General features: G+C 42.3%; 1 protein-coding gene across 1 annotated transcript in view; it reads left to right on the forward strand.

Annotated features, from left to right (window-relative positions):
* shank2b (SH3 and multiple ankyrin repeat domains 2b) overlaps positions 1-12988 on the forward strand; it is a 423060-nt gene that overhangs the window by 75018 nt on the left and 335054 nt on the right. Inside the window, exon 7 of the mRNA XM_060928256.1 lies at positions 3280-3396. Within this exon, the coding sequence (XP_060784239.1) occupies positions 3280-3396 (117 nt within the window). The remainder of the gene's footprint in view (positions 1-3279; positions 3397-12988) is intronic.

Genomic DNA, 12988 nt, shown 5'->3' on the forward strand with positions numbered 1-12988 from the left:
TTTGTGGCTAGATTAAATAAAACAGGGTGATATTTGGGTTTCATGAGGTCTAGACAGGGTTTCGAGAATACAAATGCTATTTTACAATGCAGTCATATCAACACCAAAGTGTGACAACAAAAACCCAGGCTGCTGCTGAATAATGCTTTACCCTTACCTTTAGCTGGATGGTATAAGGGGTTAAAACCAATCAATAATCATTTGGTAAACAATCAAGCGGTATCAGAAACCAACATGGCTCAGAAATGCAACGGGAAGGATGGCAAGACTTCACAATGAGCTAAAGAAAAGTAAATAAATTATATTCAGAGATTTCTGATGACTCTGTTGATTGCAAAAGTTTTTATACCCCAGGACAAAATAATTTAATCCATATCAACAAAATATGGTGGTCATTTTAGATGTTTCTTCATGGCCATGGCCTAATGGTTAGAGAAGCAGCTTTGGGTTTCACCAGTTCAGTTCTCAGGACCAGCAGGAATGGCTGAAATGCCCTTGAGCAAGGCTCAAAACCCCTAACTGCTCCCCAGGCTGCTCTAGGTATGTTGTGCATCACTCTGGATAAGAGCATTACATTACAGGCATTTAGCAGATGCTCTTATCCAGAGCAATGTACAACATACCCAGAGCAACCTGGGGAGCAGTTAGGGGTTAGGTGCCTTGCTCAAGGGCACTTCAGCCATTCCTGCTGGTCCAGGGAATTGACCCGGCAACCTTTTGGTCCCAAAGCTGCTTCTCTAACCAATAGGCCATGAGCGTCTGCTAAATGCTATTAATGTAATGTAATGATTACAGTAGCAAAACTTGTCATAGATGGTAGTCTAAAATATCCATCCATCCATTACCGCTTATCCTGTGCAGGGTCGTGGGCAAGCTGGAGCCTAACCCAGCTGACTATGGGCAAGAGGTGGGGTACATCCTGGACAAGTTGCCAGGTCATTGCAGGGCTGACACATAAAGACAAACAACCATTCACACACACATTCACATCTACGGTCAATTTAGAACCACCAATTAACCTAACCTGCAAGTCTTTGGACTGTGGGGGAAACCGGAGCACCCGGAGGAAACCCACGCAGACACGGGGGAGAACATGCAAACTCCACACAGAAAGGCCCCCATTGGCCACGGGCGCAGATAGAGGGGGGGACGGGGGGATCCGTCCCACCCAGATTTAAATTCACCTCATTCGGTTCCCCCCACTTATAGGGAGGAAAAAACGTCTATGCTGTCTTTCTTTGCATAAGGCAAACCTCACGGAAAAATCAAAAGACAAATTACCATTCGGTTTATTGAGGTGCACAGCAGTATATACATAGTTGCAACTGCGCAGACTGCACGGGTTGCGAGCTCGAGCTTGGTTGCTATGGTTATCCACAACAAGTTTGACAGGCATATCGGGGACAGCTCCTAGTTCAGGACCCCAACACGGCATGATGAAGGGTGCCAAAAGGCAGAAAACGATTGCATTGTTTAAAAAAAAAAAGACTGTAAGTAAACTGTGCCTTACTTTATCATATCACCTTGCAATTTTTTGATAGTCTGTTCAAAGTAATGTCGTAGTGAAAGTAAAATCGTACAGAGTAGAGATGCCTTTCTGGTAGCCTCCTTCTTTCGGTGGTAGCCTGTAGATACAGTGCTCAGAAGGCAGTTTTAATGTTTAATCTGGCGTTCCCTGCCATAATTTCAGCGAGCATATTGTTTCATAAGGAAACTTTGCGAAGAGTTGTTGACTGACTGCCGCTCACGCAACACACAGGCATAGTTAGAAAGTCAGGATGCACTGGTTTACACTTTACACACACACACACACACGTAGCCCAGCCTCTCGCTATGTTTAACAGTTGGAACTTAGCGGTTTTAAAACTAGTTTTGCAGTTTTGCAATTTCTGTGCGTGATGATAATGTGTAAACTTTGGATTTCCATAGGCTATGTTAAAATGTTATCATTGTCCTGGCCTACAGGTAGTTCCTGGTGATGGCAGTGAGGGAGGTGAAATAACATGTATACACACTACCGTTCAAAAGTTTGGGGTCACCCAGACAATTTTGTGTTTTCTATGAAAAGTCACACTTTTATTTACCACCATAAGTTGTAAAATGAATAGAAAATATAGTCAAGACATTTTTCTGGCCATTTTGAGCATTTAATCGACCCCACAAATGTGATGCTCCAGAAACTCAATCTGCTCAAAGGAAGGTCAGTTTTATAGCTTCTCTAAAGAGCTAAACTGTTTTCAGCTGTGCTAACACGATTGTACAAGGGTTTTCTAGTCATCCATTAGCCTTCTGAGGCAATGAGCAAACACATTGTACCATTAGAACACTGGAGTGAGAGTTGCTGGAAATGGGCCTCTATACACCTATGTAGATATTGCACCAAAAACCAGACATTTGCAGCTAGAATAGTCATTTACCACATTAGCAATGTATAGAGTGGATTTCTGATTAGTTTAAAGTGATCTTCATTGAAAAGAAGAGTGCTTTTCTTTCAAAAATAAGGACATTTCAAAGTGACCCCAAACTTTTGAATGGTAGTGTATATATATATATATATATATATATATATATATATATATATATATATATATACACACACACACACACAAAATGGAATCATTTGCTGACAGCTCAGTCCCCCCCAGTTCAAAAATCCTATCTGCGCCCCTGGCCACTGGACTCGAACCCAGAACCTTCTTGCTGTGAGGCGACGGTGCTAACCACTACTCCACCGTGCTGCCCTAGTGTAAAATATTGATATTGAAAGATTTTTTTTCTTCTGGATGTAATATAAATATTCTGGAATATATAACTTGCCTATATAACTGCATCCAACCTCCTTATCCTTTCAGCAGCCTTTGGATCCTTTCAGACACATTTTCCATAACATTCTTTCTTACATTTCTGTTGTAACTCTGCCAAATATCACACACTGCCTTCTGCAAATCAGAGCACAAGGGTCAGAACAAAATATAGTTTCCTACTATTTTTTTGTTGATTTTGCCTCACGTTTTGGCTCATTGTCTTATTCCCAGATACACTCGCATTTCATTTCTAATGTCTTGGAATTCTGCTTCCTTGAAGATAAATTGCAAGATAGGGCTGTGTTTTGTTTTTGCCCCAATCAAAAACCACAAGGGATGCAAAATTTTGCTCTTAACAGTTTATACAATTAAACAGTGTTAAAACAGTATCATTCCTGTTTATCTGGTTTCAAAAGGTACAAACATAGGCGTGTGTGTGTGTGTGTGTGTGTGTGTGTGTGTGTATACAATCCAGGCATGTCGATACGGCCATGTCCAGCACTTGGAGCATCTTCTGTTTTACGGAGCTGACATGCGTGTCCAGAACGCCTCTGGGAACACAGCACTCCATATCTGTGCCCTCTATAAGCAGGTAAACACACTCTCTTCATAATAAATACACACACGCGCGCACACACAAAGAGTAAGCCTTTAAATCACCTTCGGAACCTGTCCATATGTGTGTCTCAGAGTCATTTCCCCCAGCCAGATTGGCAGTAATGATAAAACACTGCTTGATTGCTCTGCGTGGCTCCATTCAGTTTGGGGAGATTCACCAGTGACCCCTCAGGGCTGAAGGCTCCAAGTGGAGGGCAGCTGCTTCATTACGACTGAGTGCTTCAGACTATTGGCACAGGAATCCTACAGCTTAATAGATCTGTCTCCTGGGAGTGCACTCAGTCGAGGCTGTAGGGGAGATGGGAATAGTCTCAATTCTCTTCTCCGCACATTTATTAGGTCCGAGTGGTTAGGCAGATAGTCAAAAGGCCACAAAAGTTTCTTGCTGTTAAATAAATGAGCATACTACTTTTGCTTTGTCCTCTCAGAACAGCTATTGGCTTCACGATACACCTTCAGACAGATGAAAGGCTACAAAGGCCTCTCCTGCTCTGTATTGTATAAATAATTAAGTTATTCCACAAAATCGAGTCATAGATGAGCTGATAGCTGACGAGACACATAGTGCTGAGTTGGCTCTAAGCCATTTGGGAAAAGTCCTCCAGACATCTTTTATCTGTCGGCTGTCCATCGCTAGTGATGATGACTGCTTCATTAGGATATGCGGAAATGCAGATGGGCGATGAGGCCCGCACCAAGGTGACAGAGTCATCCGCAGTGGTGGCATGAATGAGCCTATCTCCTCTCCTAACAAAGTGCCTTGCACAGTAAGGTAAGACAAACAATGATGTGCCCCTATCATGTTGTCTCTCTGGACCTCCAGACCCGATGCCAAGTGGTGCTCCGCAGTGACAACTGACTCGCTGAGTGATGCCATCTGTTGGCCATTTGAGTGGCTCTTCCACATGCCATCTGGTGGTGTGCCAATGGCATCTTGCTGCCAGGGCCTTATTGGTGATGTACTATTTAACCCATAGCTGGAACCCAGGCAGGTGCTACCACTCCGGGTCAGAGCAGACCTGGAGCAATGGTGATTAAGGGGTAACGCCATCCATCCATTATCTGTAGCCACTTATCCTGTGCAGGGTCGCAGGCAAGCTGGAGCCTATACCAGCTGACTGTGGGTGAGAGGCAGGGTACAACCTGGACAAGTCACCAGGTCATCACAGGGCTGACACATAAAGACAAACAACCATTCACATTCTCATTCACACCTTTGGTCAATTTAGAACCACCAATTAGCCTAACCTGCATGTCTTTGGACTGTGGGGGAAACCGGAGGAAACCCACGCAGACACGGGGAGAACATGCAAACTCCACACAGAAAGGCCCTCGTTGGCCGCTGGGCTCGAACTCAGGACCTTCTTGCTGTGAGACGACAGTGCTAACCACTACTCCACCATGCCACCAGGGGTAACTCCACTTTCCCCAATACTCAAGTCCTCCCAGACCTGAGATTCACCAATGACTGGAATAACTTCAGCCTTTATCATCAGCCATATTCTTAATATTTCCTGCTTCAACTCATCATAGTTGTCAATCTTCTCTTGCTCTTTCTTGCCCACCTTCTTGTCTCCTGGGATAGATATGTCAATAATCTGGCAAGTCTCTTCTTCTTTTTTTTTTGTTTACAACTACTAGATCAGGTCTATGATCCTCAATCAATTTGTCACACTGTATATTGAAGTCCCAAAGTAACGTAACACTCTCCGTCTCAAAAACTTCATCCTCCTTATTATTATTATTATTATTATTATTATTATTATTATCATCTCATCTGGCCAACAGGTGATGAGCTTATACCATTATGTGTTATTCGTTGTCCGTCCATCGTCCATCGTCCGTCCATTGTCATCCACGTTTCATGAAAATCATTTCTTCTCTCTCAATTCATCACTGATTTTGATTCTTTTTGGCAGGAAGGTAGGTCTGCCTGGGGTGCATATAGCTTCTACCCAAATTTGCATAATTGCAATTAATAATGAAGATATGGAGTAATTAAGCCCTAATGAGCAGTTTCCACACAAATCGCATCTTCTCCCTCAATTCTTCACCAATTTTGATTCTTTCTGGTATGAAGGTAGGGGTACCTAGGCTGCATATAACTTCTACCCAGATTTGCTTAATTACAATTATTAATGAAGTTATGGACTAATTAAGCCTTACTGAGCAGTTCAACAAAAATCGCTTCTTCTCAGTCAATTCCTCGCTGCTTTGGATTCTTTCTGGCAAATAGTTAGGTATTCCTAGGGTGTATATAGCTTCTATATATAGCTTGTATATAGTGTATATAGCTTGCAATATTTATTGTGCAAGGTGGCCCACTTTAGATCGTTCCTTCTGGGAGAGACGGGGCTAGAGTGAGCTACGCCGTTATTGATGGTCTCGTTGTTGTTATTATTATTATTATTATTATTATTATTATTATGTTGAATATCTCAGCCTAGATTGACACTGGTTGTTAATTTAAGTCATGCATGAGGGTAATCTCTGTCCCACAGCCTCAGGCCTCAAGTACTTTTCTGAGAAGTCGAGCTGTACCAAGAAGTGCTGCTTTCTGCAGCAGGTGGACCTTTTATGGTGACTTTGATCATTGCAAGATGATTTGGCAGGTTTCCTGTCACCATACCTAGTGCTCCAACCAACACTGGTACAACAATTGTCTTGATGTCCCACAACTTTGCTAGTTCTCTTGTCAGATCTTGCTATTTTTTAAAATCTTTCGCTCCTTCTCAGCAATCCCACCATCACCAGGTATGGCAGCATCAATGATGAAGCATTGTTTTTCCCTTCTGTTTAACAACACTAGGTCCAGTCTATGGGCTTATATCACTTTGTCTGTCTGGATGTTTAAATATCAGAGCAGCTTCAATTCATCACTTTCTATCTCTCTGTCCAGCCTGTGCTCATTACCACTTATCTGCCGCATCAAGGTGTTGGTTTGAGCCAGATGGACTGGTTTGAGTATTTCAGAAACTGCTGATCTCCTGGGGTTTTCACACAAGTGTCTAGAGTTTACACAGAATGGTCCAAAAAAAAAAAAACATTGATTAAGCGACAGTTCTGTGGGTGGAAACAAATGCCTTGTTGATAAGAGAGGTCAGAGGAAAATGGCCAGATTGGTTCAAGCTGCCAGGAAGGACATGGCGACTCATATAATCACTTTTTACAAGCATGGTGAGCAGAAAAGCATCTCAGCATGCAACAGCAGAAGAACATATTGGGTTCCACTCCTGCAGCCAAGAACAGGAATCTTAGAATCAACAACAAGTTCCTATTAAAGTGGCCAGTGAATGTATAATAAAGAAAATATTCATGTAGACAAAATTTCTTTATATATTTTTCATAAAAATATGCATTGTGCCAGGGCGGCACGGTGGTGTAGTGGTTGGCGCTGTCGCCTCACAGCAAGAAGGTCTGGGTTCGAGCCCCGTGGCCGGCGAGGGCCTTAATGTGTGGAGTTTGCATGTTCTCCCTGTGTCCATGTGGGTTTCCTCCGGGTGCTCCGGTTTCCCCCACAGTCCAAAGACATGCAGGTTAGGTTAACTGGTGACTCTAAATTGAGCATAGGTATGAATGTGAGTGTGAATGGTTGTCTGTGTCTATGTGTCAGCCCTGTGATGACCTGGCGACTTGTCCAGGGTGTACCCCGCCTTTCACCCGTAGTCAGCTGGGATAGGCTCCAGCTTGCCTGCGACCCTATAGAACAGGATAAAGTGGCTAGAGGTAATGAGATGAGATGAGATGCATTGTGCCATTAAAAGGGGACATGAGATGGTGGACAGATGATTAAATCCTCTCTCTTGTCCAATGGCGTCCATCTGTATCTGCGGCACATGTTCATCTTTCTAATTTCTTGTACTGGCAGTTCGTCTATTTCTTCTGACAGCAGATCCAATGACAAAAATATGACAACGCTTTTTCTGAGGTCCTCAGAAATCTCCTTTGTTCGTGCCATGATACACTTCCACAAACATGTGTTGTGAAGATCAGACTTTGATAGATCCCTGTTCTTTAAATAAAACAGGGTGCCCACTCACACCTGATTGTCATCCCATTGATTGAAAACACCTGACTCTAATTTCATCTTCAAATTAACTGCTAATCCTAGAGGTTCGCATACTTTTGCCACTCATAATATTGGATCATTTTCCTCAATAAATAAATGACCAAGTATAATATTTTTGTCTCATTTGTTTAACTGGGTTCTCTTTATCTACTTTTAGGACTTGTGTGAAAATCTGATGATGTTTTAGGTCATATTTATGCAGAAATATAGAAAATTCTAAAGGGTTCACAAACTTTCAAGCACCACTGTATATGCACATTTCCAGGTCATATTTTTACTCTGGGGTTCCAAAGATTTGGATTTACATAATGAAGAAACATGCAGGAGGCAGATGCAAATGTGGAAATCCTTTTGATAAAAAATAAGACAAACCAAAACACTAGGCAAGAGACAGCAGGAGAAAAAAATACATAAAGCACTAAATACAAGACACAAAACATGAGGAATAACAAACTGGACTTGGCAGAGCAACAAGGGAAAATGACAAACGCAAGACAAATAGCTAACTGAAATACAGGTTTAAACTAGAAGGGCATTCGGTAGAGTGCATACTTCTGCCAAGCTACACTACCGTTCAAAAGTTTGGGGTCACTTTGAAATGTCCTTATTTTTGAAAGAAAAGCACTGTTCTTTTCAAAGAAGATCACTTTAAACTAATCAGAAATCCACTCTATACATTGCTAATGTGGTAAATGACTATTCTAGCTGCAAATGTCTGGTTTTTGGTGCAATATCTCCATAGGTGTATAGAGGCCCATTTCCAGCAACTCTCACTTTAGTGTTCTAATGGTACAATGTGTTTGCTCATTGCCTCAGAAGGCTAATGGATGATTAGAAAACCCTTGTACAATCATGTTAGCACAGCTGAAAACAGTTTAGCTCTTTAGAGAAGCTATAAAACTGACCTTCCTTTGAGCAGATTGAGTTTCAAATCAAATCAAGTTTATTTGTACAGCGCTTTTAACAATAAACATTGTCGCAAAGCAGCTTTACAGAATTTGAACGACTTAAAACATGAGCTAATTTTATCCCTAATCTATCCCCAATGAGCAAGCCTGTGGCGACGGTGGCAAGGAAAAACTCCCTCAGACGACATGAGGAAGAAACCTCGAGAGGAACCAGACTCAAAAGGGAACCCATCCTCATTTGGGCAACAACAGACAGCCTGACTATAATATTAACAGTTTTAACAGGTATAACCCTCAACTGTCCTCATGGGGCCGTCCTTCACAGGAGCGGTGCGATAAAACTCCGACCAGACACAGGGCACCAGGATGGATCAAGCAGGTCCGAGGGGCAGAAGAGGCCAGCATCTCAATCCCAGGATCAACATGTAACTCAGAGGGACAGATTGGGGGGGAAGAGAGAGAGAAAGAAAACACAGGTTGTTAGGTATGCCCTAAAAATGACAAGTATTAAATCTGTGTGGTAGGCTCGCAGAGACGAGAGTCTTTACATCAGGCATAACACACAACAATGGCATGTTAATATGGTAAAAAATATCATGACCTGCTCTGGCTGGATGCTTGATTGGGTGATGGGAGCACACTCCTCAGCAATGATGAGATGCAGATGGGACCTTTAGGGCTGGCCAAGACAATTCAGTTACATTTCACCGGGTCTGGGACATACAACAGAATGTCTGACGGCCGATTCCCTGCAGGCTACGATAGCCAGTCGAGGTCTCCACCCTCTCCACCAAAAGATTTCCTGTTGACTCCATGTAACTCAGAGGGACAGATTTGGGGTGGGGGGGAGGGAAAGAAAACACAGGTTGTTAGGTATGCCCAATGTCACCTGAATAAGTAGGAGCAGTATACATATTGCACCGAGTACAAGCAGGGACTCCGGCAACTAACTATGACAGCATAACTAAAAGGAAAGAGCCAGAAGGTAACACAGGCATGAGGGAGCCCCGGGACATAAAGCAGCCAGCCACTACACCGTCAACAAACTCGAGTGAGCAAGCGAGTGGGGACTGACAGCATCCATACATCCCAGTTTACCAAAACACTCTATGTCTGAGGACCCTCCAGATCTACTCCTTTACCTCATAAACACCATTAACAAAAGGCTTGACTAAACAGATATGTTTTCAGCCTAGACTTAAATACTGAGACTGTGTCTGATTCCCGAACATTACTTGGAAGGCTGTTCCATAACTGTGGGGCTTTGTAAGAAAAGGCTCTGCCCCCTGATGTAGCCTTCACTATACGAGGTACCAGCAGATAGCCTGCACCTTTTGATCTAGGTAGGCGTGGCAGGTCATAGAGGAGCAGAAGTTCACTCAGGTACTGTGGTGCGAGACCATTTAGTGCTTTAAAGGTCAATAGTAGTATTTTATAATCAATACGAAATTTGATTGGGAGCCAATGCAGTGTGGATAAGACAGGGGTGATGTGGTCATATTTTCTAGTTCTAGTAAGGACTCTTGCTGCTGCATTTTGAACTAACTGGAGCTTGTTTATGCACTTATTGGAACATCCAGACAGTAAGGCATTACAATAATCCAACCTGGAGGTAACGAAAGCATGGACTAGTTTTTCTGCATCATGCAATGACATTCAATTTCTTATCTTTGCAATATTTCTGAGATGAAAGAAAGCTATCCGGGTGATGTTATCAATGTGAGTTTCGAATGAAAGACTGGGGTCAATAATCACTCCGAGGTCTTTTACTGCTGCACGTGAAGAAACAGAAAGGCCATCCAGAGTCACTGTGTAATCAGAAAACTTACTTCTAGCTGTATGTGGTCCTAGCACAAGTACTTCAGTCTTGTCAGAGTTAAGCAGAAGGAAATTAATAAGCATCCAGTGTCTAATGTCCTTAACACATTCCTCAATTCTATTAAGCTGGTGTCTCTCATCAGGTTTTGCAGAGACATACAACTGTGTCATCAGCATAACAGTGGAAACTAATACAATGTTTACGAATAATATCGCCCAGAGGTAACATATATAGAGAAAAAAGCAGTGGACCCAAGACAGAACCTTGTGGAACACCAAACTTTACCTCGGTACGTCTAGAAATATCACCATTTATATCAACATACTGATAACGATCAGTTAGATAAGACCTGAGCCAGGAGAGTTTCTGGAGCATCACATTTGTGGGGTCGATTAAATGCTCAAAATGGCCAGAAAAATGTCTTGACTATATTTTCTATTCATTTTACAACTTATGGTGGTAAATAAAAGTGTGACTTTTCATGGAAAACACAAAATTGTCTGGGTGACCCCAAACTTTTGAACGGTAGTGTATATATCCGGATTTGCATCAAAATCTAATTTATTCATCCGTGACCCATGGCCTACCTTTCCTCTAAAGTTCATCAAAATCCATCCACTACTTTTTGAGTTATATTGGGAACAGATAAACAAATAAATGAAAAGTCATGCAGAGCAGGATACTTGTGAAAATCACAAAGAAATGGAAGTTATGACCGATTAGGTGTTTTTACAAGATTTGACCTTGGTGACCTTGACCTTGACCCACCAAAAACTAATGATGTCTTTGTGTGACCCTAGTGAGTTGTCCTGTGGATTTTGGTGAAGATTGGTCAAGAAATAACGACACTAGAGCACCAACAAACAAATGGACAGATCAACATACTTGCAAAAATCTCCGATTTTCACAAGTAACAAACAAACAGAGGCAAAAACATAACCTTCTCCAACAAAGTCAGCGGAGGCAACAACAAAGTTAGTGGAGGTACTAAACAGACTAATCAAACACAAGGGTGGCACGGTGATGTCGTGGTGAGCACTGTCACCTCACAGCAAGAAGGTTCTGGGATCGAGCCCAGTGGCCTTTCTGTGTGGAGTTTGCATGTTCTCCCTGTATCTGTGTGGGTTTCCTCTGGGTGCTCCAGTTTCCCCCACAGTCCAAAGACATGTGTGGATTAGTTTGATTGGTGAATCTAAATTGCCCATTGGTGTGTATGTGTACCCACCAACAGATGAGAGTTTGGGTCCCACTGATGCGTTATAATCACCCAAGAGAATTCAGGGAAGGTAGTTGATAGCTTCCTGGGTCGCCAACCCTCAACTATGAGGATGGCAACAGACAGACAGAATCAAACACAAACAGGAATCTGGTGAGCTGCAGTGTGTGACGGCCATGCCTACCGGTCACGCGGTGCAATCTAGCACATGAAATTCAAGTTCGGCACTGATTAAGATGGATGCCTGAAATAGCAGGACCCAAAACATTATAACCATCCAGAAATTGAAAAAACAACATGGATGATGAATGAATGAATAGAACACACTGTTTTTTATACACATACACACACCAGCTGGGAGGTCCATATGGTGAAATACCGTGACCGAGGTCTTGAAAGTACTGAGCGAGGCCCTCTGGGCCGAGGTCAGTATTCAAGGCCGAGGTCACGGTATTTCACCATACGGACCGACCTTAAGCTGGTAAATAATATATTTATTTTTTTCTTTACCAAATTCTAACAGAAAACGAGAGCGCCCGAAAGGGAAAGCCGAGCCGAGCCGAGGCAAGCCGCCATTTTGAATCCTCATTCATGGCTGCAATGCAAATTGCTTCCTCCTCAGTATACAAGTGCACTTCCATGGCAGGAAAAAAAACTACATTTTGCCGCCTATGTAGTCCCCTATTTATACAAAATTGAGTCATTCAGGATTCAGCCATGTTTTTGCTCAGCGTTAGCAAGTTACAAGTTTTTAGCTTTCTCCTGAAATGTTTTCTTTTATTTTGTCTTCCTTAGGGTAGTAAAACTTGCTTTCGCTGTGAACACGGTCGTTATCGCTATCCATGCTGTAAAATTAACGTTATTTTGAATCCTCATTCACGGCTGTAATGCAAATGGCTTCCTCCTCGGTATACAAGTGCACTTCCATGGCAGGAAAAAAACTACATTTTGCCGCCTATGTAGTCCCCTATTTATACAAAATTGAGTCATTCAGGATTCAGCCATGTTTTTGCTCGGCGTTAGCAACAGTTAGAGGTTTTTAGCTTTCTCCTGAAATGTTTTCTTTTATTTCTTCTTCCTCAGGGTAGTAAAACTTGCTTTCGCTGTGAAGACTGTCGTTATCACTATCCATGCTGTAAAATTAATGCTATTCTCCTGAGAAATGCTGGCAAACATTTATAAGATTTTTGATAATCTTATAAATAAATCTTATAAATGTTGACAAAAAATGCTACTATGTTTGTTGTTGTTGTGAACAAGCGAGTTGCCAGAGGTCTATAACCGGGGTCCGTATCGTAGGATATGGACCCGCTCGCCAGCCAATCAGAGCGCAGGATTTGATGGAAACTGGACCGCGAAAAAAAATAAAATGCATTATGTTATACAGGCTGGGAAATACGCCACTCATGTTTTTCATACGAGCTCCATCCAGGACAAGGAGAACCAAAACCATGACATAAATCTCTGTCAGTCATGATGAAATTGATGAATTGTCTTGATAAATTCGGCTACTTCTTGTTTGTGAATGTGTCGATATAATAAAAAGAACATCAC

The sequence above is a fragment of the Neoarius graeffei genome, chromosome 8 (assembly GCF_027579695.1).
Source record: "Neoarius graeffei isolate fNeoGra1 chromosome 8, fNeoGra1.pri, whole genome shotgun sequence".
Lineage (NCBI taxonomy): Eukaryota > Metazoa > Chordata > Actinopteri > Siluriformes > Ariidae > Neoarius > Neoarius graeffei.